Genomic DNA, 27,485 nt, shown 5'->3' with positions numbered 1-27,485 from the left:
GTATTATCTGAGCTCTCAAGAGAGAGTTCTTCATGAAAGAAACCCCAAAGGGAAGCTAGGATATATAAATACCAAGTCTAGAATAAGGCAGTGGTCAACAGCAGACTTTAAAATGCACAATACAGTTAAGAGTCTATAGTTAGAACAGATTCTTAGCTATAGAGAACAAACTGATGGTGACCAAAGAGGAGGTGGGTAGGGGTGGATGGCATAAATAACATTGAATGGTTCTTAAATGTTGAAACAGTCTTCCATTCTTGGGAAAAACAGCAAGTGGTCATGATATATTATCAATTTTATATATTGCTCTATTTAATTTACTAATATTGGTTGAGGATTTTGTGTATATTCATTAAGGTTATTAGTGTGTAGTTTTCTTTGAGTATGTTATTTTTGTCAGGCTTTTTATCAGAATAACGGCTTCCCTTTTAGATTTCTCTTCCTCTTGTATTTTCTTAAGTGTTTGTTGCTTGTTTTTTTTTTTAGCACTAGTATTATTTATTCTTTAAATGTTTGGTAGAGGGACGCCTGGGAGGCTCAGCAGTTGAGCATCTATCTGCCTTTGACTCAGGGCATGATCCCTGCATGGAGCCCGCTTCTTCTTCTGTCTGTGTCTACATCTCTGTGTGTGTGTCTGTCATGAATAAATAAATAAAATATTTTTAAATGAATGAATGAATGAATGAATGAATGAATGTTTGGTAGAATTTGCCGTAAAGCAACTAGACCTGAATTTTTCTTTGTTGGAAAGTTTTCAACTTATGAATTCATAATAAGTATAGACAATTCAGGTTACTCTGTGTACTCAAGTGAGATTAGAAGTTTGTGTCTTTCAGGGAAAATGTTTTTTTTTAAATGTTCATTTTTAAGTTATGAAATTTATGGATATCAAGTTGTTTTATTCACTTGTTATCCTTATAATGTCATAAGATCTGTATTGATATCCCTTCTTTTATTTCTGATATTTATCATTTATATCTTCTCGATTTTTTTCTTGACCATTCTAGATAGAGTTTTGTCAGTTATCCTGATCATTTCAGAGGACTAGGTTCTGTTTTCATGGATTTTTCTCAAGGTTTATGTTTTACAATTTATTGCCTCTGCTCTTATCTTTTTTACTTTCTTCTGTTTGTTTTGGGCTTAACATGTTTGCTTTTCTTTTCATAGTGTCATAGTTGAAGTTGAGATCACTGAGACTTTTATTCTTTTTTAATTGAGTCTTTAAATCTACAGATTCCACTCTAATTGCTATGGTAGCAACATCACAGATTTTTTTGGATGTATTTTCATTTTCAGTTGCTTCAAAATATTTTCTAATTATTCTGGAAATTCTTCTTTGATATACCAAGGGTTATTAGAAGCATGCCATTTAATTGAAAAATATTTAGGGATTTTTCCAAATAAGTTTCATTATTGATTTGTTGTTTATTATGTTGTCATAGAACACATTTTGTATGATTTGTATAAATATGTTAAGTTTGTATTATAGCCCATGATGCAGTCTGACTTGGTGAATACTACCCACACATACACTTGAAAAAAAGTGTACTCTGCCACTGTCAGGTTGTTGATAGTGTTGTTCAGAATTTCTGTATTCCTACCAAGCTTTTGCCTACCATTTCTACAGAAAGGAATACTGAGGTCTCTATCCAACTATATCCAACCTTTATCTCTTTGCTGTTGCAATTCTAATTATAGCATCTTGCATTATAAGGTTATTTTGTTAGCTGCATTCATATTTAGGATTGTTCTGTCTTTGCAGTGAGTTGGCCTTTTTATCCTTATGTTACTCATACCTCTCTACCCACCTCATAACAGTCTTTCTTTTGAAATATATCTAGTCATATTAATATAGCCAATCCAGCTTCCTTTTTTTGAGCTTTCTTTTGATTAGTATTTCATAGTGTCTTTATTATTCTTCTATTTTTAGCCTGTTGATGAACTGTAACAAAAAACAGTTCTGTTTTGTATTTTTATATACGACTATCTCTGTCATTTAATTGGTGTGTTTAGATCATACATTTTTTAAGGCCATACATTTCATTCAATGTAATTGTGAATATTAGTGGATTTGAAATCTACCCCATTATTTCTCCTATTGGTTCTATCTGTTCTTTGTTGCACTTTCACCTTTTTTTCTTCCTGTTGTCAAATTGAGTATTGTTCATGATTTTGTATTTATTTACATTTCTCGCCCTTTATTTATACATTTAATATGTATATATGTGTATGCATATATTTTTACTATATATCTAATATATATTTATAATTTTAATATATATGCATATATATTATATATTTTGGGGGGGGGGTACTTGAACTCACAACCCTGAAACCTGAGCCAAGATCAAGAGTCAGATATTCAATCAAGTGGGCCACTCAGGCACCCCTACATTTAAAAATATTTTAAGAAAATGTCCTAGAGGAGGATCCCTGGGTGGCTCGGCGGTTTAGCACCTGCCTTTGGCCCAGGGCACGATCCTGGAGTCCTGGGATCGAGTCCTGCATCAGGCTCCTGACGTGGAGCCTGCTTCTCCCTCCTCCTGTGTCTCTGCCTCTCTCTCTCTCTCTCTGTGTCTATCATAAATAAATAAATCTTAAAAAAAAAAAGAAAGAAAAGAAAATGTCCTAGAGTTGATAGTATAAAATTTTAATTTCTCATAGTCTAACTTCAAAAAATATTTATTTTGTTGACAAGTAGAGTAAGAACCTTATGATAGCATGTTTCTAATTCCTGTCTCTCATCTCTCTGCTAATATTGTCATTTTATGTTTCCATATGTTATATATGTTAAAAACCACCACACATTGCTACTGTTTTTGCTGTAGGCACTCAATTATCTGTTAGAGCAATTCAAAAAGAAAATAAATATCTTCTACATTTATTTTCTTTTTAACCATTCCTGGATATAGGTTTTTATTTCTTCTTACAAACCTAATTTTTGTTCAGTTATCCTATGCCTTCTGCCTAAAATATATCCCTTCAGCGATTCTTATAGTATGGGTCTCTTGGCAATAAACTCAGTTTTTGATTGTCTGAAAAAAATGTTTCAATCACTCTCATTTATTAGAGCTATTTGTACCATGTATAGATAGAGTTTTGGGCAGACACCTTTTTTTTTTCTAGCACTTTAATAATGTCACTTGTCTTACATAGTTTCAGACAAGTTTAATGTCATTCCTTGATTTCTTCCTTTGAATGTGATGTTTCTTTTATTTCTGCACCATCCCCATTCCTGATGCCTTCAATATTCTTTTTTTAGACATTTTGAATATGATATATCAGGGTGTGTGTGTGTGTATTATTTATTCCGCCTGTGCAGAAGGCCAGACTGAAGTACATAGGATTGATTCCTGAAAAGGTACACACATTTTGTTCTGCTAGAACATAATGCAGGAATTTGAGGCAGTATCGTCAGGAGCTGAGCTGGGTTTCTGTTTTGTGCTACAGTGTGTTTCAGAGCACCTTATGCTCTGCTTAGGATGGTGGTATGAACTGCATGTCTGTGTCCCCTCCAAATTCATATGTTGAAATCCTAATCCCCAGTGTGATGGCATTTGGAGATGGAGCCTTTGGGAAGCAATTAGGCCATGGAGGTGGGGCCCTTGTGAATGAGATAAATGCCCTTATACAAAGAGGCCAAGGAGCTAGCTTGCTCTCTTTCTGCCACAAGAGAAGTCAGTATCTACAACATGGAGGAGGGTTCTCACCATAGCTTGACCATGCTGATACTGTGATCATAAACTTGCAGCCTTTAGAACTATGAGAGATAAAGCTTTGCAGTTATAAGACACCTACTCTACGATACTTTGCTATAGTGGCCTTGACTGATGAAGACAGATGGGAGAGAGGGTTATTCTCAGAACTCCTGCTTTACTCAAACCTTTGCGCCTCCTCTATGCCCCTGTGCCTCAGAGGTCTTCTCTATTCATGCTCTTGCCACTCCTCCAGTGGTTGTCAGCTTCGGATTGCTACCAGGTGTTCGTTGGCCTGGTGATGTGAAACAGGCCAATTCTCTGTTGTCCTGGTCTAGAGTCAGATTCATAGGACTATGCCCAGGCATTAGAGATGGAGGTTCTCTATGATCCATACCTTACTAATTATGGCAGTGACACTTGGAGGGTCATGTGCAGAAGAGACCTTCCTGGCACTCCCCCTGTGGTAGGAAACCTCTGATGATATGATATAAACCCTAAGCCCAGGACTATTTCCTGCTCCTCCCAAAGGGCTCATGAGTTTTCCTCCCTAGGGAAAAGGAATACTCTATGCAAAAGAGCACGCAAATAGTTGGAAACTCCCCTTGTGTCTGTGTCCCAGGGGTTCTGTCTTCTTGTGGTAACTCAGACTCAGCCTTTAGAAGGTTGTTGAGAAGTTTTTCTGAAATTCTCTTACTCTCTTGTATGATGCTTTTGTCTCTTACCCCTGCATTCTGCCACAGGTGAGCTAATGTTCACACTGACGCTCTCTTTGGAGGAACCTGCTTTTATTAGAAGTATAGGCACTTTGGTTTCTCATCTCTTTGATAGATTCATGAAAAGTTATGATGTCATAGTTAATCTGCTTTTTTCTGGCTTTTAGTGCAAGACAGATGTGAAACATTGTGCTACGCATTTGACATTCCAGACTACTGTTAAATAAAGTCATCTTATTTTCTTATGTTAATGTAGTTATGAAATCATATTTATCCTTTTAATATTTTCTGACTCTACACCCTTTGAAATCTCTCTCTTTCATCATTGGGCCCTAAAATTAGATTTAGAAAATTTTCATAAGATTATGGAAATAAGATGATACATAGTGATAATTTATAAGTACTTCCTAGAATCTGAAAATTAAGACATTTCCTATTAAAAATATGACTATTATAAATGAAAGGGATTTTTATTTTCTCTGGATGTGATTTCAAAGCTATTGCTAGATGTAAGGTCTTCTAATGAAATATTGTGTATGTTATAATCTTTCTGTGTCTAGAACTGAATTCAGATCCCTAAAGTTGCTAATTGCTTACAAAAGCAAAGTATTCTGCTTGATGGAATTAAGACAGTTATGTTCACCAGATGCAGTTTTTTTCATGAATATTTGAGTCATCTCAACTTCTGAGGAAATATGTCTTTAGGTATTTGTTTATAAGTGAGTGCTACCATATTTTCCATGAGAAAAAAATATAGTTACAGAGAAATTATAGCTGATTCAAAAACTGCACCTTCTTATGAATGTATCAAATGAGTAAAAGAAAGTGAAACTGCTCTAAGAGCATTCTCTACAATTAGCTCCATGTTTTCTAAATTTTAAAGTCTGGCTGAGATTGAATATTATTGTCTTTAAAAGTAGATGTTTCATGTAGTGAAAAGGTATAGTCTCTTGTAGGTCCAGGAGTCTATAATTTTTAAGTTGCATATCTCTGTTTTTAGTAATTTGATTGAAAACCACACTTACAGTGCATCTTTCTGTAATTGCAGGTTTTATATGGGGAGAAATTAAGCAAATGTGGGATGGTGGACTTCAAGATTACATCCATGATTGGTGGAATCTAATGGATTTTGTGATGAATTCCTTATATTTGGCAACAATTTCTTTGAAAATTGTTGCATTTGTAAAGGTAACTATTGTTTCTATTATTGGTAAAATGTAAGTTCTGATAAATACTGATAGATCTTTGATTGCTATTAATTTTACTAATAATGTGACCTAGAACATTATGTATATGTGATATTCCCCTCTTCATGACATTATTTATAGATGGGTCTAAAATACATAGATACTACCCAATTTATAGTCATAAAAGAAATTTCACAATATAAAGTTGTCACCCAACTGTGTTGCATCTAAATTGAATGATGCCTCAAAGTTACTCACAATAGTTGCTCTTGCTTCTATTCTTTTCCATTTCTAATGGAATTCTGCCTTAAACACTTTAAATTTTGGCAACCAAAAATCTATTTTTATCAGTTATACCTAACCAATAACATTACATAGACAGATCAAAATATTACTCTTTCAAAGCATTGAAATTATTTCAACTCAAAGTAATATAGTTTGATATAATTAGAGCAGAATATAGTCTCTTTCTCCTCATCGCATTCAACATGACAGTGCCTAAAATCTCATACAATCGTCACTCCCCCAGATTTTGTACTATATCAATCTTTTCCAAACCACATAATTTATGGAAAACATTTTTGTTCTGCAACGGCAATTGGGACTATTTTGTACTTTGGGAAATGTTTTTTAAGCCAAAGTATTGTCTCCTTCCTGCCTTTCTTTTTTCCTCTCTTTTCTTTTCTCTCTCTTTTTAAAAATTTTCTCTTAAAGTGATTAATGTAGAAGTAAAAACTAAAGGGTGTCTAATTGGGCTTTACATGAATGACTCCTGCAATTTAGTGATCTGATCTAGAAAATGCTAACATGTAGGTGAACTCCTGCTCATTTCATCTAGTTCTTTAAAATAGCAACCTGAGTCTTTGTGCAGTGTCTGGCTCTGGCAGGGTAAAAAATGCTCAAAGTTGGGAAAGGCCACAGTTTCCAGAATTTTTTCAATTAAAATGTTGCCAGCACTCACCAAAACATTTAGGAAAGAGCATTGGCTACTATTTTTATGAGAAGCAAACTATATTTTAAGAATAGAATGATAATTTGGTAATTTATCCTATCTGCACTGAGGTTAATGACCTTGACCTTAAGAGAAGATACTGTCTTAACCAAGTAGGTGATGCATCTGTGTAGAAGATGGGCAGTTTATTGTTACGTACATATATGTCCAATTCCTATTTTCTTTGTAATGAAAATTAAGTATATCTATAAAGTGTTTTGGCCATCTCATTACTAAAAAGCAATATATCTGCTTTTTTGTGGTCCCCTGTAGATGTAAAATTCTGTGGTTATAGAACTACTGCAGTCCTTCTCAAACTTTCAGGTGCAAAATAATCACCTGGAAAGCTTGTTAAAACACAGATTCCTTTTCTCCATCCCCAGAAATTCTAAATTAGGACTATTAGGGAGGATCCTAAATTTGCATTTCTAGCAAATTCATTAGATGATGCTGATGTACCTGATCTAAGAAAGACATTGATTGATGCTGGACTGTATAATTCTAATCAACAGCTAAGAGAAGTATAGGGTTGATTCCAAAAGGAACTTCTCTCATATATTTTTACATGCAATATTTGTACTAAGATACAGAATATTTTTATATATTACATATATGGTGTTTAAAGATAGTGCATATACATTCCAATCCATCAAGAACTCTGGCATATGGGGGTATAATTACATATATTAATACTTGTGGATTTTTGGTCTTAATTTTAGATATGAGATTTGAATTTTCTGCAAAAAGTTGTAAGTTCTTCATGTGCAACATCAATTTTAATATTAAAATGTAAATGTTGTCCATTATAGTACACCAAGGAAGAAATTATGCTTATAATTCAACTCGCCCACCCCATGCAATGAAGAAGGGGGAAAAAGATAAAAAGGATATGAAAAGTGCACAGAAATTACCTCAGATGATAATGATGTAAATAATGTGGAGTCTGGAGAAATACCATGTGTTTATGCGCTGTGATCATAGGACTCCAACTATGATTGTAAATGTATAGCATGGAATGTTCTTTCTGAATGATCAGTTTGTGTGACTAAAACTTGAGTTGCATGGATTGTGTTTAATGGGTAGTGTTTTCTGGGCTCACTTCTTTCTTCCATTGCTTACTAGTTACATGAACTTGGACCTGTTTCTCTGCCTCTTTGTGCCTCATCGATAAAAGAAGGAAACAAACAATTTCTGCCTTGTGTTGTTAGTATGGGCAGTAAATGAATTGATATAATTAAGATGTCTATTATAAAATAAGGGTGCATTATTAATTTTTCTTTTTTCTCTTATACTCCTGTGTCCTCCTCCTTTTTCATATACTTTAAGCCCATTGGACTTGCCTTTTTAAATGTCTTTATTATGTCCCTTCATTTACTTTATGTTGAGAAAAGTTTGAGCTCTGGATTCACACTCACCTTTACTATGTGAAACCTGTATGATTTGAGGCAAGTTATTTAATATTGACCTCAATGCTATTATCTGTTGAATGATGATAATATCTACAAAAGCACTTAACTTTGGGAATCCGACTTGTTGACTCATCCTTCCTTACCTTTTTTATCACTTAGTTTTTCATGCTAACTTTTAGATAATTTAGAAATTACTATTTCCAGAAAAGATGCTGTATTTATGTACAAAAATAGATTCTGCTATAAATAAGGAAATCCGTAAGAATTTCTGGGAGCACACTAACAAACCAGGACATCATCTGTTTGCTGAGAAGGCAAATGAGGTATATCCCCTGCCTTCAAGCAGTGCCCAGTCAGGTGGAAGAAAGAGAAATGCATATAAGTAACAGCCTTACCATACAATAAACTCTACAACAGTGACTGTGAGAGCATCAAGGAAGGAACTAAACTCTATGGAGGTGTCTTGGAGAACAGAGCCAGTGGGCATCTAGTGAGTTCATGAATGTGCTTGAGTGTTCCAGAGAGAAAAGGCAATGTGCAATAAAGTCTGAGTGTGTAAAGGAGGCCAGTCTCTAAGAGAAATGATCCAGCAAATAGGGTCAAGGGGAGGATAGGAAGGGCTTTTTATATTCTGCTATAGAATGTGGGTTTTGCTCTATTAATAAAGAGAAGCCATCAATGAGATTTAAGCAAAGAATGAGTCAAATGATAATGAATGCCTGATGTAGAGAAATGAACATAGGGGAAACTGATAGAGGACTGGATTTGAAAAAGAAAATAGGAGGGAAGAGCCACAAGATTGGTGATTTATTAATTATGAAATATGAGGTAAATGGAATCCCCTGATGCTGCTTCCTGGTAAATACTTTGCCTATTGTGGGGCAGGCGAGGTTACCAACGAGTTATAACCAAAATCTCTGTAAGATTATACAGGTTCTACCTCCAGTCTGAAGGTGCATTTAATAAATGGGAGCAAAAATCCAACCCTAGGTCTTTTCAGCCAGGCCTTGGACCCAGACCAGAAAAACTGTCAGTTCACAAAAAGGGAAACCTTTATGAAATTGATTTATCCAGGAGAAACTTTTGGAATAGGTCTGGCAGAAAGGCCACTTTTGCTTAATTGATTTATCCTTTTATAATTCATTCATGAAGAAGTGATTTAATAAAACAAAACACACATGTGCCCATGCATACAAACACACCAAAGGGTCCTTCTAACTAAGGCTATGGTTTGAGCTCTGATCCATACTTGATCTGAGTACTCCTACCTGTGTGATTTGGGGCAAGTTACTTAATCTATACTTCAATTTTTTTTATATGTGTAATGACACTAATAATCAGGTCCTATAGAATGTGAGGATTATATTAACAAACACTTTTAATGTCATAAATAGGGCTTAGTATAAGAATTGAGTAGTTTTTATTTTTTATGTTCCATGCAACCCATGCATTATATTGTACAAAGACAGTATGAAAGTATATGTGATTTCAGTGTTCTCCTTACATGCAAAGCTCTGTGGTGTTTCCTTAAATACCTTGATTCATTGACATGTCACAGCCAATGAATTACAAGCTTTTTTTTTTTCCCATTTGCTCTTAATTCTTGAAGAAGCTTTGTTGACCATTTCCTCCTCTCTCCATGTATGAAACATTAGTTAATCCAGAGCTTGTTGACGCCTGGGCACTCTCATAAAATGTTGTTTTATCTTCATTAGGACTGGTTTTCTCCTAAATATTACCCAGTCCTTTTCCATATGTACAACTTGTCTCATATTTTCTTTAGTCATTTGGCAGTAATGATTAAATCCTTATGCCTGTTCCACAGTGTGATATAAATAATATTTTCAAAAATTTAATCATTATGGATAAGAACATTTATTTTAACATTCATCATGGAATTTTTCAGTCTTGTGAATAGTTCTGAGTAAATACCTCATTGATCTCTCCTATTCTTATCAGCTAGACAAGAGGGCATAAAATATTGTTTCCATTTCACAAATGTTGTAATTGCAATGTACCCTCCAAATTAGGGAATTCTCTAAATATTCTTGAGTTGGCGTGGCACAGAGCTCTGTAGGGATTTAAGTCCTAATGGTTTAATGCAGTACTATCTATCACAGGAGAAAATCATGCATCTCCGTATTGTCTTTCACTACTGCATTATCTAACCAGTTCGTGGAAGGGGAGGTGTTTTTACCTTATAAATCAAACATTAAAACCAGTATGCATTTTCTATTTACTCTAATATGACAAATGTGTTTATTTTTGTATCAGTTTAACTTTTTATTCATGTTTATTGATTGCCTATGTTTTAGAAGTACGTATCAGAGACTATAGAGTATATAAATAACCCAGTATCCTGATTCTGTTCATCTTCCTCTCTTAACACTTCTGCTAAGGTGTTTCTGACCTGGCTCCAGCTTTCTCTTAGAATCATCACTATCCCCAAACTCTCCATATTCCAGCTAGATTAAGGTACTCACATTTTTACAAAGGATTCATCTTTTCTAACAACCATGCTTTTGAATGTGTCTATGATTCTTCACCCTAGGATGCTTTTTGACCTCCTCTCATCTATAAAACAATTTATTAGACACTCATTTCCTCAAATGCAGTAGACCGAGATCCCTGCATGGAAAATTGGCAGGTAATACAAGGGTGAATATTCTGTTAGATAGGTGTGCAACCAGTGAGTCTCTTAAAAAGAATCTGAGTAAAAATAAAGTCTTACAGAAAACCATGCTATGGTATATTTATACTAAATAGCAAATATGGGGATCCCTGGGTGGCTCAGCAGTTTAGCACCTGCCTTCGGCCCAGGGTGTGATCCTGGAGTTCCGGGATTGAGTCCCACATCAGGCTCCCTGCATGGAGCCTGCTTCTCCCTCTGCCTGTGCCTCTGCCAATCAATCTCTCTCTCTCTCTCTCTCTCTCTCTCTCTCTCACTCTCAATCTATCATGAATAAACGAATAAAATCTTAAAAAAAACCCAGCAAATACTTGAAAGAAAGAGGAAGGCAGGAATTAATGTTCTTTGAAGGTTTCCATGTCTACAATAACTCTTGACCCTTATTTTTCCTTTTCTTTAAATTAATTAAATTTTTTTAAAAATCCAAGTATAATTAACATACATGGTCTTTCTCTTTCAAGGATCATTCTATAACATGGAACTATCAGCTCTAGTCAGCAGGATCCTAGTGTCCATTCATCTGTGGCCAGAGGGTACCTGTCAAGGGAAGGATTAGCATTTCTTATTTAATGTCTGTTTTCTTCACTATCTAATAAGCTCATATGACATAAAATGTGTGTTATTTGCTCACCACTGTGAAGATGATGTCTAACACAGAGTAGGCACTCAGCATATATTTCATGAATAATGAGCAGCTGAGGAATCAAAATAATTAGAATTTAAATCCATTGTAGACAAAGAACCTGATACTCATAGAAAGGAATTCTGGTGAGAATGTGAAGTAATTTGGGGAATGACCACTACTAAAGGTTTGAGCCAAGGCATTAAATACCAAACTGAGCACAAATGGCAGGTCAATCTCATAAAGAAGTCAGGACCCAGATTCCAGAGGCTTCATGTGACATGTTGGAAAATTAGAATTCCATCCCAAGAATATCGCAGTTCTTGAGAACATTAAGCAAGATATGAGGTAGTCTGACTGGACCTTTTAGAAGATGATTCTTGGAGGAAACAGATGATGGTAGAAATAAGATCCAGGGCAGAGAGAGCAATTAGCAATTATTATTATGATAATTTCTGTGGGAAACAGAGGATACCAATGAAGAGGCGTAAGCAATATATATGAAAATTTCAGTTTAGAGCCTTAGGTTCCAAAGCGAAGATTCTCCACCTGAAATTTTGCTTCGGGTGATTTGCTGCCACTCACTAAGATCAGAGAGCATAAACAGAGAGAGAGTTTGAGGAGGAACAGATCATGAATTCCACTTCTGGCCTGTGAGTTTGAGATGCCTGTGAGATCTCCATGTGGACACATCAACGAGGCAAGAAAGTATAAAATATGACTGTAAGGGCAGACGTCTGGGCTGGAGAGGGAGGGCTGGGAGTCATCAGCACATAACTAACAGTTGAGATCATTGAAAACCACCAGGGGGAGTAGACAAGATGAGAAGAGAAGAGGCTTTGAAACAAAGTATTTAAGGAGCAAATGTGAAAGAGGGACCTGCATGGGATCCTGAGAAGTGGCATCCCGATGGCAGGAGGCAAACATGCAAAGATTAAAAAATGAATATGGATTTTGTGAAGAAGTTTTAGAAAATAGGGCTAAGGAGAAATTTTAAGTTCAAGTTAAGCTTTTAACGCCTAATAATAAAGTTTGGAAAATGCATTTCAAATTAAAGAATTAGAATTTTTCGCTACAAGTTCAAAGAATGCCATAGTCTAAGGATTTTAACAATTGCTTTGTAAAACAATGCTTGTACTTAAAAACTGAAGTTCAACGTATATGTAAATGACAGGAGAAAAATGAAAAAAGCAAAACCAAAAAGAATGACTTCAAGAGATAATTACTAAATGTTTATATCTCCATTTTTTTTATATTTCCATTTAATACTGATAGAAAACAAGGTTTCTGGATCAGAGAACAAATTACTTCCATAACAATCTGAACATTGGTTCCTCATACTCCAGTTCCCCACAGGGCAACAGATGAGAGCCAGATGTACCCTTTGCATCCAGGAGTTTGTACCACAGGAGGGGAACTGGGAAAACATGAATCTTAGAGCTTATATAGTATAGCTGTGCCAGCTGTTCATCTTCCCCCTGGAGAAAGAGAGAGACCTTAACTTTCCGAAGTAAACAAATTCTCTTAGGGGAGGCAAAGGTCCCTAGTTTTATTATCCTTAGAATCTAAGCAGATGGTTCCAGGGGAGATGTTTCCAAATCTCTCAGAAAGTCTCTATATTTAACTTCCCAGGCTTATTTGCCATTCAGACATCTTTTAACAGCCATGCAATGTTTTGCTCAGGAAGCCCTGACCATGCATAAATGTGAACATATTCACATAGCATTGTTTCCCAACAATTATCAGAAGTGCTAGACTTTGAAGCAGACTTGCGTAATTATACTGGGGAAGAATCTAGCATCTCCTGATTTGTCAAAATGGAAAACCTTCCTCTTGATTTTGCAAGTCCCAGCTCAGAGAGTTTTCTAAGAAGGGATCTAAAGTACCTACCATGTCACCAGGTGATGATGGAGTCTATATTCAACCGCCTGTGAGACCTAGAACAATGAACAGCGTCTCTAGGAAATTGAATAATATCAAAGGACCCTTAAAGCTTGAACAACATGTAATCTCTGTTCATTTCCGGCCCCATCCACCCCAGGCAGAATTTGTCACTTTCTCTTCTCTATTCTCACAGTACTTTGTGTTAATCTCTTAGAAACATTGCGATTATTAGGTGTGCCTCCCATCTTCACTGGACAATAAGTACTCAAAGGAAGAAAATGTTTCTTGGGCACCCATTGCATGCAGGACAGTGTGTTAGATGTTGTGAGGAATTCCAAGTAAATGATCACATCCTTAAGAATGCTTACTGTGTCAAATTATGTATACATTGAGATACGGTCCTAAGCCATATTAGTTTAAAGAGAGAGAAAGAGAAATATAGGATTAGCCATCAAAGGGGGTGGGGGAATGTTCTCTACTTAAACATGTGTCTTTCAAGGAAAGTGAGAAAAAGAAGGTGAAGGTGATCTTAATCTCTGAAGGAAAATGTGCATCATATGAGGTGACCAAGAGAAGAGAATTCGATGGTGGTTGATACTACAAACCCTCACTTTGATATGTGTTATAATGAATAAAAAATATTAAATTTTTAATTTTTTACATATATGCAAGATGACCTATTTTCTGGTGAACTTAGGAATGTTCAAGAGCAGTTATCAACATTTAAAAATAGAAAATAATTTCCTTCTAGCTCAAACTTGATTGTTTTAAATTGTCACTCAAGCAAGAGTCTGGGTATTAGAAAAAAATCAGAAACTTGTGATGTATTTTCTTCCCAGGGAGATTTGAAAAATACTATCTATTAATTTCAAGAGAATTAATTAACATTTGTAAAGGTCTTTGGTATAAAATGTAATATAAAAAGAAAGGAAATATTCTAAAAGTCTGATGGGACTCATACAGAAATCCAACTTTTTTTCCCCTAACATGATTATTAGGAAAAAGATGCAGTTGTCTAGACATTTTTTAGGGAAATGTATGAAGAAGAGAATTCAATTTATTGTTTGGTTCCTACAGAGGTTTAATTATAGATTTTTGGAACACGGTATTTCAAAGAGCATTTTTTTAAATTTTTTTTATTGGAGTTCAATTTGCCAACATATAGCATAACACCCAGTTCTCATCCCCTCAAGTGCCCCCCTCAGTGCCTGTCACCCAGTCACCCCAAACCCCTGCCCACTTCCCCTTCCACTACTCCTTGTTCATTTCCCAGAGTTAGGTGTCTCTCATGTCTTATCACCCTCACTGATATTTTCACTCCTTTCCCTTTATTCCCTTTCACTAATTTTTATATTCCCCAAATGAATGAGACCCTATAATGTCTGTCCTTCTCCGATTGACTTATTTTCAACTCAGCATCATACCCTCAAGGTCCCTCTACCTCGAAGCAAATGGTGGGTATTTGTCATTTCTAATGGCTGAGGAATATTCCATTGTATACATAGACCACATCTTCTTTATCCATTCATCTTTCGATGGACACCGAGGCTCCTTCCACAGTTTGGCTATGGTGGACATTGCTGCTAGAAACATCGGGGTGCAGGTGTCCTGGCGTTTCACTACATCTGTATCTTTGGGGTAAATCCCCAGCAGTGCAATTGCTGGGTCGTAGGGCATATCTATTTTTAACTCTCAAAGAGCATATTTGACCTTGTTTTTAAAAACGAATATAAATTTACTTCAGTAATACAAAGGATAAATTCCATTTTGCTCTTTATATAGTTCAGAGTCAAGATAATTCAAAGCTGACACTTTAATTAACTGAGTCTTACTTTTCAAATAATTGCTGGTCAAAGTCTAGTAACAGCAAGAATGTTCATGTAATATCATGTTTTACATATTAAATATAAAAAATTAACAACTCATTGACTTCCAGGGTGATTTCCAAGTTGGGTTTTATCTGCATTTGGAATATAACAGATACAAAGCACTGACAGTCGTGCCCATATTGGTCATTACTATTTCCAGGGCAATGGACCAGAACTTCCACTTATTATATATAATTTGTATCCTACGTGCATTCATCTAGACTAGGCAAATGTGTCAAATACCGTAAGTAAAACCATTGGTAATTTTGTTCAAAATTTAGTAGTTTTCCTTTATAATGTAGCTTTCTTTGTTACCATGTTGCTGTCTTTTCCCCATATAAAATCAGATTTTTTTTCCTATGTAGCATTTTCTTTTTCTCTTTCTAAACTTCCATCAGAAAGGTCAAGGTCAGATGTAATTCACATATTAACAAATTACTACAAATGACAAGGACAGACCAGGCAGGCCACTTTGGTTAAAGCTTAGAAATTATAAATGGCTTTAATAAACTGTTATTTTTGTGTAGATGAATATTGCTGCCACCATCACGGAGGACATTGGCCACCGTGGAGACCCTACAGGCCATCATGCTGAATCTACCTGTCCTGAACTTGACATAGTCATATGTATGTGTTTGTTTTATCTTCTCTTTGTTTCTCTTTTTTCTCCAGTACAGCGCACTTAATCCACGGGAATCTTGGGACATGTGGCATCCCACGCTGGTGGCTGAAGCTTTATTCGCCATCGCAAACATCTTCAGTTCCTTGCGCCTGATCTCGCTGTTTACAGCAAATTCTCACCTGGGGCCTCTGCAAATATCTCTGGGAAGAATGCTCCTCGACATTTTGAAGTTTCTTTTCATATACTGCCTTGTGTTGCTAGCGTTTGCAAATGGCCTAAATCAATTGTATTTCTATTACGAAGAAACAAAAGGGTTAAGCTGTAAAGGCATACGATGTGAAAAGCAGAATAATGCATTTTCAACGTAAGTCAAACAGACGCTTTTATTGGTAATTTTATGCAGAATTCAGAGTATTACATTATGAATTTGAACCATGACAAGTGGTTGCAAAGAAAATTGTGCTTAATGCAGAAAACGGAATTAACAGGGCTTTGAATACAAATGGATCCTTCTGACATTTATATATATATATATATATATATAAAAATGTCAGAAGGATCCATATATATATATATATATATATATATATATATATAGCATATTTATTTTAAATCTTAGTAAAATTGTCTTTTAAAGGACCTCGTAGAAAGGAAAGCTATATATTTAGTTTTAAAATATGGAATAAAGAGGAAACTTCTGCCCTACTGACAGCTTACAAGCATGGTAAAAGACAATCTATGTAAGTACTTTTTGAGCTTTCCTGTGTTTTCCAGATAGGAAAGTCCCCCCACGTGTTCTTTCACTCCTCACACACAAAAGAATCTAAACATGTAGAAATAATCCAAAATAGGAAACCCAGGCTAACCACTAACCACTATAATTATGCACACAAAACTCTCTGTGCCCTTACACTCGATGAGCAGGAGGTCTCATTCAGTGTCAGCCTCTGGTCATTCTCAGGCAGGTTTGCTGACAGCACAGGCACATGCCCCCTTGTCTGACGCCCACACAGTCCTCGTGGAACACACCTCTGCATACCTGTGTCCTCTGTGATCACCAGACAGCTGTGATAAGCAGTTCATTCGCAGATGAATGAAGAAGTTAGGTACTGTTCCTCCATGCCAGAACTGCAAATAAATAAACAAATGATCTGTAGGTGACTAAAAATCAGACCCTCTTCAGGGGCTGTTAGAGACTTTTATGTGAAATAAGAGAGTACAGCAATTTCTCAAGCGGGAAAAAAATCAATACCTTCATATAAACTAAGTCACTTACGACTACGATATTCTTGTTAATTCATTTCCGTACCTGTTCTTTGATCCCAATATTTAAAACTCCATTTTAATTAATCAACATCTACTCTTTGCACATAAAAATTTTAATCTCAGCCTTAGCAGCCTCGGATCCTTTCAGAAATAGATATGCTACAAACCATGAGTCATAGAGGAAACAAAAGGTCATCTCAGCTTCACCTTATCCCTTCATCTCTTGCTCCCAGCCTCGATTCTTCTACTCTTTGGCAGTAGTTCTCCAGCCTGACCAGCCTACCTCAACCCTGTCATCTTCCTCGTGCCCTGACCTTCCTGTCATCTTTCTGACCCCAGATGGAAGGGGTTCAGTGGAAGCAATGTAGCAATGTAGCCCTTGAAGCAATGTCCTTGTGACTGGCGTGGCCCTGGATTGTGTCTCTGTTTTGATACTGGAAGGTCCTCTTTCCCCACTTTTGTGCTCCTTGACATGGTAATTTGCTCCTGGTGGCTGAGACTAGAGATGTACAAGGGTCAGATCCCACCAGCTTCATGCATGGCCTCAAAGTGAGCCTCTTACAAAAGTCCTGGATACTGTCTGCTGTCTCTTGATTTCTGCTGGAGAGCCCTTCTGCTCACCGGCTTTCACAACTTCCTTGTCACCGCGTACTGCATGCATCTGCCACCACCATCCCACTTACCATCTCCTTCTCATCCTGTGCTTTGTCTACTGGGGGAACTTCCACGCAGCACCTAGAACTGAGGTACCTCGGTTGTGTTTAATTCAGGGAGCAGTTCTGATTCCAAGATTCAGCCCCTTCTCAGACATCCGATTCATCTGCACTTAACCCCCTCCTAATTCATGATACCTGAGTTCCCAGGAATCACATTGCCCTCTTCCTGGTTTTGTGGTAAATGATTACAAGTTAGGAACCAATTTTACTCTCTGTCCAAGAAGTTCTACCGCAATGGAAGTCTGAGGCAAAAATATCTAGTAGAAATTGTATGCTAGAGGCAAATGTTAAGCAAGGTTAAATTGCTTGGATTGCGTGTTATTTTAGTGTCCCCATGCCAATAGTCTCCTCTATTATCATGAAACACAACGGATACTGCATATCTCAGATATTAGAGGCCCAAATCATTCAGCCCGAATAAATCAGGTATTCTATGTGAAATTTTTTCCAGATCATAGAATGTAAATCTGCAAGCAAGAGATTATTCAAAAACTAAAAAATATAGCAACAACTCTTAGCATCAGTAGTGTACTAGAATGTATAGAGTGTCCGAGGCAGGCATAAGTCACCTGTCCCTAGATGACCCTGTTTCAATATAAGGGGTGCCAGTCAGTGCAAGAGGATGTCTAGTGATGCCCTCTGGGCTCCTGCTCTACATTTTATTTCTTTGCTTCTGTTGGTCTTTGGTTTTCTTTTTATAATTTCTTTTTATTAATTTCTTTTTATAATTCATAATACTCCATAAATGTCTTTTTTTTTTTTACTACCCATTACCTCAGATTTTATTCCATCGGAAGATTAAAACACAATACTTCACGTAAAGTACCTAATACAGCACTTGCCATAGAATATGATTTAAAAAGAACTTAGCCACATTGCATCTGGTCACGATTATCAGTAGTGCTAGAACGTTATCTCCTACCACTGTCTCCCTGGTTCCTCCCTATTACTCCTTCCATTCAGGGTGAGAACGGAAGCTGAAACTCTGAGCCCTGGGTTTCCCATTCACTTCTGCCTCCATCTCTCTCCTTCCTTTCATCCAAACAATCCTGAAAAGAAGCCTGAACAGGATATCTTGTTTTCTTCTTACTCATTCTTCATCCAGTGGCGATGTGGCTGTGGCTTCCCTCAGTCCAGCAACACTGCTCTAGAAAATATTTGGAGCCTCCATATCCTTACTGTCAAGGGACACTTAGCTCTTAAACTCTCTACATCATGTGACCCTTTTAACACCTTTACTATTGAAATCTTGCCCTTTAAATTCAAGGTTTCTATGTCTTTATACTTTGTCTCCTCAAATTTTTCTCATTGTTCTTTGATCATTGTATTTCAGTTATTAGTTTTAAATAGTGATATCTTGCCTCGGTGACTATCTTCAGATCATGTTACAGGAGCCCCGTGAAGACTCCTCTGTGCTTTTGGATGCAGCCCTGATGTCTTGAGGGATGACTCCTATAGTCATGTCACTAGCACAGAACTCTCTCCCTAAGATCTGTAAGTTCAACTGTCCTTTGATGCCTCTCCATGCAGATCTCCTAAAAATTTCAACCCAAAACCTGATCAGAATCGGTTGAAAAATTTGTTCTCCTTCCTCCTCAATTCTCTTTCTTGGCCAGTGCTATCACCACTCATCCAGAAACTTAAAACAAAAACTTGTGCTTTATAATTGATCCCTCCTTCCCCTGCCCCTCTGCACACAATCCTTGGTATCTATCCCTGCTCTCTTTGTTATCCCGGCATCATGTTCCCGTGTTCACTGCCCATGCCTAAATCCCAGTTCCCCTGCCCCTGGCCTCTGCCTCCTTCTCTATGTCTTCCATCTTGTTCCCTGAGTGATCTTTCTAAACCAAAATCTTGACACTTACCTGTTTAAAGTGTCTAAATGCCTTTTCATTCCTGACTGGATACAGCCACATTCCTTAGCATGACACGCAAGATCCCTCAGTGATCTGTCCTTGCTTCCTTGCTTCCTTATCTAGCTCCATCTTTCTCCATTCCCCAGTAACATTTTACTCAACATTTTCTAATCAATCCCCAAATATATCATATTCTTCTCTCATCCCAGAATGCCCTTTCTTCCCTTCCTAGTGGCAAAACTGTCTTCTGTTTTCCAAATCCTACCTCAGATGTCCCTTTTCCAGATGCCTTCCTGATCCTCTCCTGACCGTGAGCTCCCAGTGAGCACAGACTGATCTGTGTCTTCGCTGTCTTTCCTTTCAGTTCCACCAGCAAATGGACACTTCTTTCTGTTCTTTTTAGGCTTCCGTGTTGTTTTCTCTTTAATATGGGAAGAACTGCATGATACTAAAAAAACCCCCACAAATATCTGCTCACTGAAATGATTCTACATGAAATTTTAAATTAATAGTCTCTGCTCAAGGAACTCGCTTATGAAGAGAGAAGCATGGGCTTTATAACACATATTGGCTCATTAGAAAAATCCTTTTATGTTTATGGAGGTATATTCCTCAGAATTGACTGGCCAACTGAGCTCATACTTCATCTGTTTTAATATTACATTATTCCTTATAAACTAAGAATAAAATATTCAGATGTGTTTTCTGTTAATTGATGTTTACTCATCACTTTCATCTCAAAAGATAGAGGGAAGCCTCAACTGTGAAATATATTACTTTTTACTTGTTCTCTTTCTTCAGCTGTTAAGTATTTAACTGGGGAGCAAGCTAATTTTTTTAAGTAGCAACTGAGAAATATCTTTGAAGAGCAAGAGACAAAAAAGTTATCTTTGGAAGGCAATGCGGTAGCATCAATCCATAGAAACTTCCAGGTTTTTATCAACTAGGGTTTTATGCTAAGTATTATTTAGTTAAGTGTGGCGTTATCCTCAAAACCGTTATATTCTTATCTCACCAAAGAATAAGGAAAACAGTTGTTATGTAATGGTAGTCTGCAATATACTGCAGCTAATGACTTTTCAATCTATGGGCGATCTTACTATCCATAGTTTTGGGAATCACTAATTGTGGAAACATTTCTAGAAGCAGTGGCTTTAAAATGTTAATGTACATTGATTTCTTTAATCCATATAATAAAAGAATAATTCACATAATAGTATAAATAAGAAACACAATTTAGGATTGATACTAAGGTCTAAATCTAAAAGTAAATATATTTTGGTTAAGTAGAACTGTTCTGCACATCTCACTTTTGATTCATTTCGCTGAAGAAAGGAAAAGAAAATAAAAATAAGAATGAAATCCAGAATTAATCACAAAATGTCACCTTATTTTGAATTTTCTTTTCAAATGCTAATTAAATACATATAAACGTTTTGCCAAAGGGTTTGCTAATATTCTCTAATAATTAGTAGTTCTTATTTAGACAGAAACAAATCAGTATTATTCAACCATAGCAATCCATTTATTCTACATTAGTTTTTATTTGAACATTTAAAAAAGTAACTGTTACAGGATTTATGTGGCATTTTATATAATTTATTATTAATTATTAGCACTTATATTATGTAACTTCTAGCTTTCTCTTTAAAATGCTATTGAAAAAAAAAGAAAAAAAAAGAAAATGCTATTGATATCGGGAAAACCAGCTGAATTATATTTGTATATTCGTGGTGAGAATATACGTCATTTAGAAAGAATAAAATTATCTCACATTGAGCCCAAATGACAGTGTCACTAATTTTAGAAATTGTCCTTAAAATTACTAAAAATAAGGAACTTATGGCCTTGGATTAAATTTACTTATTTCCTGAGAAAGTTTTCAAAGAATTACTTAGAGTAGCCTTTACTAAGAGCCAGTGAATTAAATTAAACTTTCCCTGATAGCGTTAGAATCTGACATCCTGGTTGTCCTTTAAGAATACATGGTCAACTCTATACATGATGTACATTGCTGCTGGCATGACAAAGTCTGATTAAGGTCGATTACATCAGCTCTTTTACCATTTTATGATAATTTGCTCCATTGTTGGATAGCTATAGCAAAGTAAATCAATAAATAATTACATTTCATATTTTATAATTAAAATTTAAACATTTAAAACATGGAACTGTTTATTTTTTTTAAAAAGCAATAAACTTGAGAAAAGAAGCTCTGAATGCCAATTAAGATATCCTTAATTAGATTCTCCCACTTATACCGTAGACCAGAAACTCATGGAAGTTTTCAAGTAACAGGAATTTGATCCAGATCATGCACAGGATCATAGCCTTTGATCCTCTGAGTATGGATTGATCTTAGTAAGGGCAGAATGTAGAGTAAGGCGTGGCTTCAGGAAGAGCAGGAGGTGACATAGCTGAGGACCATTAGATCATTTATTCTGAGAACCAGTGTTAATCTGAGTCATCTATTCCATGTATCTTTTCTTCGGTAGTTACTTGGCTTATTTCTGTTCAGTTCTCTGTTCTTTTGTTTTTGCGGTCTCAAACCTTTGGCCTCTCCTAATTCCAATGCCTCACACTCTCCATCATGACATTTCAGCCCCTTTTGGCTGCTGCCTCATTCTCTTGATATTTCTACTGTAAATTTTCATAGAGAGGAAATCTGATAGTGTAGGTTCATTTTTTTCATATCAGTCCATGCCATTAACCCTTGGTTGGCTTCATATGAATTGGATTTCCTTGGGTCACTCGACCTCTGAAATCCTACCTCCTTAGTCACCATTTCAGGTATGAGAATATTTTATGTTTTTGTTTCTGCAGTATGTGACTGAAGTCTTATTTTAACCATTTGTCAAAGAGTATAAAAATCCTGTTATCTTCTTATTACATTACGGTAAGATGTTATAATGGTCATGCTGAAACAGTTCTTCATTTAGGGTCAGACACTCTTCATCTTACCCCATTTCTTGGTCTAAGTTAAGGAAATTCTACTTTCAGTAAAACACCAGAGTTCATTCATTGGTAGGGATGAATTAAATGTTCTCAGAAATAGAAAAAAATAGTTAATTTTGGTATTTGAGCATTCTGACATTTTCCCATCTTACAGGATTCACTATGTCAACTTGAATTGTAACTGTGGAAATCCACAATGATAACATTATTTTTAGTCCTTCTACAACCAAGAAAGCAAAAGCATCTCAACAAACTGACATCTTTCAAAGACTAAGCTTGAGGATGTATCATTTATTAACTATCAGTGCCCTAGAATACTGGTTAGCAAGTTTTCTGTGAAAGGGATAGTAAATATTTTAGTCTGTGTGGGCCATATGTTCTCCATTGCAGCTACTCACCTCTATCATTTTAACACAAAAGAAACCATAGACAATGCAATGATTGATTATGGCTGTGTTTCAATAAAACTTTATTTATGGACATTGAAATGTGAAATTATAAAATTTTCACATGTCACAGACTAGCTCTTTTGATTTTTTTCCCCAACCACTTGAAAAAGAAAAACAAAAAACATTCTTTTTTGTTTTGTTTTCTATTTATTTTTTTTCTATTTTTCCCTAATTTTATTTATTTTTTTGTATATTTTTTATTGGAGTTCAATTTGCCAACATATAGCAATAACACCCAGTGCTCATCCCATCAAGTGCCCTCCTTAGTGCCCGTCACCCCAACCCCCTGCCCACCTCCCTTCCACCATCCCTTGTTCATTTCCCAGAGTTAGGAGTTTCTCATGTTCTGTCACCCTCACTGATATTTCCCACTTATTTTCTCTCCTTTCCCCTTTATTCCCTTTCACTATTTAGAAAAAAACATTCTTAATTCAGGAACCATACAAAAACAGGCTGTGTGTCAGATTTGTTGTCCCTTCTCTAGGAAACTAAACACCTTTGAAAGCTCTTGGAAAAATTAAGTACACCTAGGAAAATTAAGTACACTGTTTGTACTATATGATGAAAGCAATTTTCTTCAATTCCTTTTATTAAGTTTAATTTTGTAATTCTTTAATCCTTTTTATTAAGCCTAATCTTTAAATTAAATAAATATAAAAGGAATAAAGGTCTATTGTTATATCTTACTGTACAATAGTTCTATTAATACAGCTATTAGTGTCATTTTATCTTTATTCCAGATTGTTTGAGACACTCCAGTCCCTGTTTTGGTCAATTTTTGGGCTGATCAATTTATATGTGACCAATGTCAAAGCACAGCATGAATTCACAGAGTTTGTTGGTGCCACCATGTTTGGGACATACAATGTCATCTCTCTGGTTGTCCTACTCAACATGTTAATAGCTATGATGAATAATTCTTACCAACTCATTGCAGTAAGTTGAATAACTTTATTTTGATTCAATATTTCCTCCTAGAATATGTTGTTTCTAGCCAAACTCTATCCTATTTATCATAGAAAACAGAGTCTGCAATTGACTATTGAGACAGAACAGAATTATAAATGTGTAGTTTGAAGTTTTTAAAACAGTATTATACCACAATTGGCAAAATACTAATTTAGTTTTGTCATATTATGAAGGATTATAGAATAAACTAAATCTATCTTGCCAGGCAGTCATTGGTTATGGCAGGCACTGGGAAGGTATGAAATATGAACAAGTGGCTCATCTCTATGCAGCATCCTTGGCATTTTGCGTTGTCTCTGTCCATTTAACCTACAGTCTTGGTTTAAACAAACTCATGTTAGCCTGGCAAGATACAAAAGCTAGCCTAGAGAGGAGTCTGTGGGAAAATGCTACAGGATTTTCATTTTCTCAAATCCAGAAAAGGCAATGTAGGAGTAACCCTCAATTCTACAGCAGAGTATGCAATACTATATATGTTTATTTGAAACTCTAGAACCCAAACAAGTTAGTTTATTTATTCATTTATTCAACAAATTCTTATTGAGAACATTATGTTGCCAACTACTATTCTAGGAACTAGAAATATAGCAATGAATAAGAAAGACAAAGCCAAAAAAAAAAAAAAGAAACTGAAAGAAAGAAAGACAAAGCCCTTTGTCTCCTTGAACTTACCTTCATATCAATGGCCATTAGCAATAGCAACAGAACAAACCCATACTGGAATTAAATACATTTAAGTTTTTCATATTTATACTTGAGGCAGGTAGCATTTTATAAGCATAATTTATAACCATAATTTTCTCTTTAAATAACTACAATTATATTGCATCTTCAATACTATTGCTAAACCGCTGAAGTGTTATTTTGAGACACAGCATTCTGAATTTCACTTAAACTGTCTTTATAGAGGCAAGATACCTGTCACAGATGAAAAACTGCATAAAATATGATTTTTATTTACTGATTCACAAACTTAGTATTTGCATTGGATATACCTAGGTCCTAGTATTTACAGGTGAATATCTGAATTTGTGGAGCTTCATTTAAGCATATTGCAAATATGGATTTTTTAAGAAAGTCTCTATGTACATGTTTCAGAAGTTCTGTATTCCTCTGGTCAGCATAACAAAACATGGATTCTATTTTCCAGAACACCTTCCAAAAAACAAGGAATCTCTAATTATCAAGCTATAGACAGAGAAACTGTATATACAGTTTGGATCCTATAAAACATCAAATGTATTGATTTCATCAAGAAAAGAACATTATTTAAGAATAGTATGACTTTTTTTCTTCTTTATGGGGTGTGTCTTTCTAGGTGACTTTTTAAAGACATGAGAACGATCTTCAAATCGCTGTATTTGTTTAGCTCAAACTCATAAACTACTTGAGAGGAGAGCAGACATGGAGAACAGGTGTACCTCTCAGCATCATGGGCATGATGGCTCCTTGGAGCATGAATATGCCAACTAATTGAATTTCACCTGTGTAACAGAAGGTGGTTTTGGTAATCACCAGCATAGAATATTTCATTTCCAGTTTCTCTGCTATAGATTTTGTTATAGACCCTCTCAGAATCCCAAACCATGAGCAAAAGAGTCTGCCTTGTGTTAGCCATAAGGGAGCATAATGAGGTCTGGATAATCTTTAACTTGTGCCTCCCGGAGAATGAGAAGGCATAGAATCTACTCAGGAGCCAACATTTACCCAAGTGACTGCCTTTTCATTACCTTAAGCTGATTCAGCTGACCCCCATTCTCCATGACTATAGCAAATGATATATACTTTAATTCATTACTACAGAATCTATAAGCTTGTTTAGAAAGGAAGCTAGGGAAAGGGGAAGAAATAGAGGAGAGGAAGAGGGGAGAAAGGGGAACTGGAACTTCTGTACTTCTGTCTTTTGATCAGTGCATCCAATCAACATTTGGTAAACAACAATGAAGGCCACACATTTTCTAGATATGCTGATTCCTGTAGAAAGCACAATCTGTCCAGTGTCTAGACGGAAAATCTCTATTGCTCAGAGTAGAAATGTGTATATAACACATCTATTCATTAGCACACAGCCACTTCGGAATATTAGAATGAAACATGGTCTAATGTTATTCTCCTACTCAGAAATCAGAGGTCTTCTTTCTAATATTAATTGGTTAAAATGAACTATTTTGAAATCCTAAAATGTATGTGTGCTTAATTTCTACCACCTCCTACTTCCCAGATTTTTCTGCTTAAATCAGATTTGTGGCTAATTTAAGAGGGGACTGGCTGCCCTATCTCTGTCACAAATGTTAAGTTTTTCTAGGAGATAAATAAAGTGGAATGATTAATAATGATGAAAGGGATAGCTTCAGGCTTGCAGGCAGCCACTAACCATACTCCTCTCTGGTGCCATTTGGACAAGGTTATGTCAGGGTTCAATACTGTGTCAGAAATCCTATTCTACATTTGTTTGAGGAACTTCTCTCTGCATTTGTGCCTGTTGCCTAAAGGTGGACAAGAATCGTTCACATAGAAACATATCCAGTGAGACTTTTCCTGGAAACACCAGAAGGCTGAGCCATGAGCAGTCATGCAGGTGGCACTCACCTAGGCAGGGATTCAAGGCCTTGGGTAAGACATAAAGGCCTGTTTGTGGCCAAAATCTAGTGCAAGTGAGCTAATGTAAGTCTACGGTGCAGGAAATGAAAATTCATCTTCAAGTCATAACTGATCACTGCAGTCTCCTTAACACGGAGTTTTTTAAGATGTCGGTTTCACAGAAGAAGGATAAAACCTGATAAGATTACTGTGACTCTTTACCAGGGTAAGCTGTCATCTGAAATGTTTAGATGACTATCCACGGGAGTCAGCTTGGTTTTCCTAAGCAATTTAATTAGTGTTCCAAGAGCTGCTCCAAGTCAAGTTACAGGCTCTCTGTGAGGTTTATCTCACCTCCGTAGTGAAGAAACCTGTCAGCAGTTGTCATATTCTCCCGTTCAGGACCACGCGGATATAGAATGGAAATTTGCTCGAACAAAGCTTTGGATGAGTTATTTCGAAGAAGGAGGTACTCTACCAACACCCTTCAATGTCATCCCGAGCCCCAAGTCTCTCTGGTACCTAATCAAATGGATCTGGACACACTTGTGCAAGAAAAAGATGAGAAGAAAGCCTGAAAGTTTTGGAACAATAGGGGTAAGAACACAGCATGTTAGTATTACTTTTTTTTTTAATTGTGTATTTGAATTTATTTAGATTGCTTGTTGGATATTTTTGCATTTTTAGCCTTTTTGTTTTTCCTGGTTGCATTTTGGTGACCATTTATTGCACAGCTGCCATGTCTGAGCCCCACTGGACATGGACATCTCCTGGATCCACCGCTGAAACTTGGGGAACTAGCTTGTTGGCCCCGATTTCTAGCTCATTTCAGAATTGCAACATCAGGTTATTGGTGGCATTCCTTATTCATTGTCTACTTCTCTCTCTTGGGATTGGAAGGGAAGACGGCTGTTCCAGTCATCTAGGCTCCTACACACAGTGTTTAATGTTTGGCAAAAATTTCCCAACTAAATGATTAAACAGGTATTACAACTTGAAAATGTTGTGCCA

At 36.1% G+C, this 27,485-nt stretch overlaps 1 protein-coding gene across 6 annotated transcripts in view; it reads left to right on the top strand.

Annotated features, from left to right (window-relative positions):
- Nucleotides 1-27,485, top strand: part of TRPC4 (transient receptor potential cation channel subfamily C member 4) — a 205,142-nt gene that overhangs the window by 160,817 nt on the left and 16,840 nt on the right. For 5 of the 6 annotated variants that reach the window (XM_041766325.1, XM_041766324.1, XM_041766323.1 and 2 more), the window contains exons 5-8: nucleotides 5,460-5,599; nucleotides 15,734-16,047; nucleotides 23,666-23,861; nucleotides 26,877-27,086. In XM_041766325.1, coding sequence (XP_041622259.1) covers nucleotides 5,460-5,599; nucleotides 15,734-16,047; nucleotides 23,666-23,861; nucleotides 26,877-27,086 — 860 coding nt within the window. The remainder of the gene's footprint in view (nucleotides 1-5,459; nucleotides 5,600-15,733; nucleotides 16,048-23,665; nucleotides 23,862-26,876; nucleotides 27,087-27,485) is intronic. The other variant, XM_041766329.1, reaches the window with a different exon arrangement.

This window comes from Vulpes lagopus, chromosome 8, assembly GCF_018345385.1.
Source record: "Vulpes lagopus strain Blue_001 chromosome 8, ASM1834538v1, whole genome shotgun sequence".
NCBI classification, from domain to species: Eukaryota; Metazoa; Chordata; class Mammalia; order Carnivora; family Canidae; genus Vulpes; species Vulpes lagopus.
The sequence above is the reverse complement of the archived record's forward strand: the minus strand, read 5'-3'. Positions and strand labels throughout refer to the sequence as shown.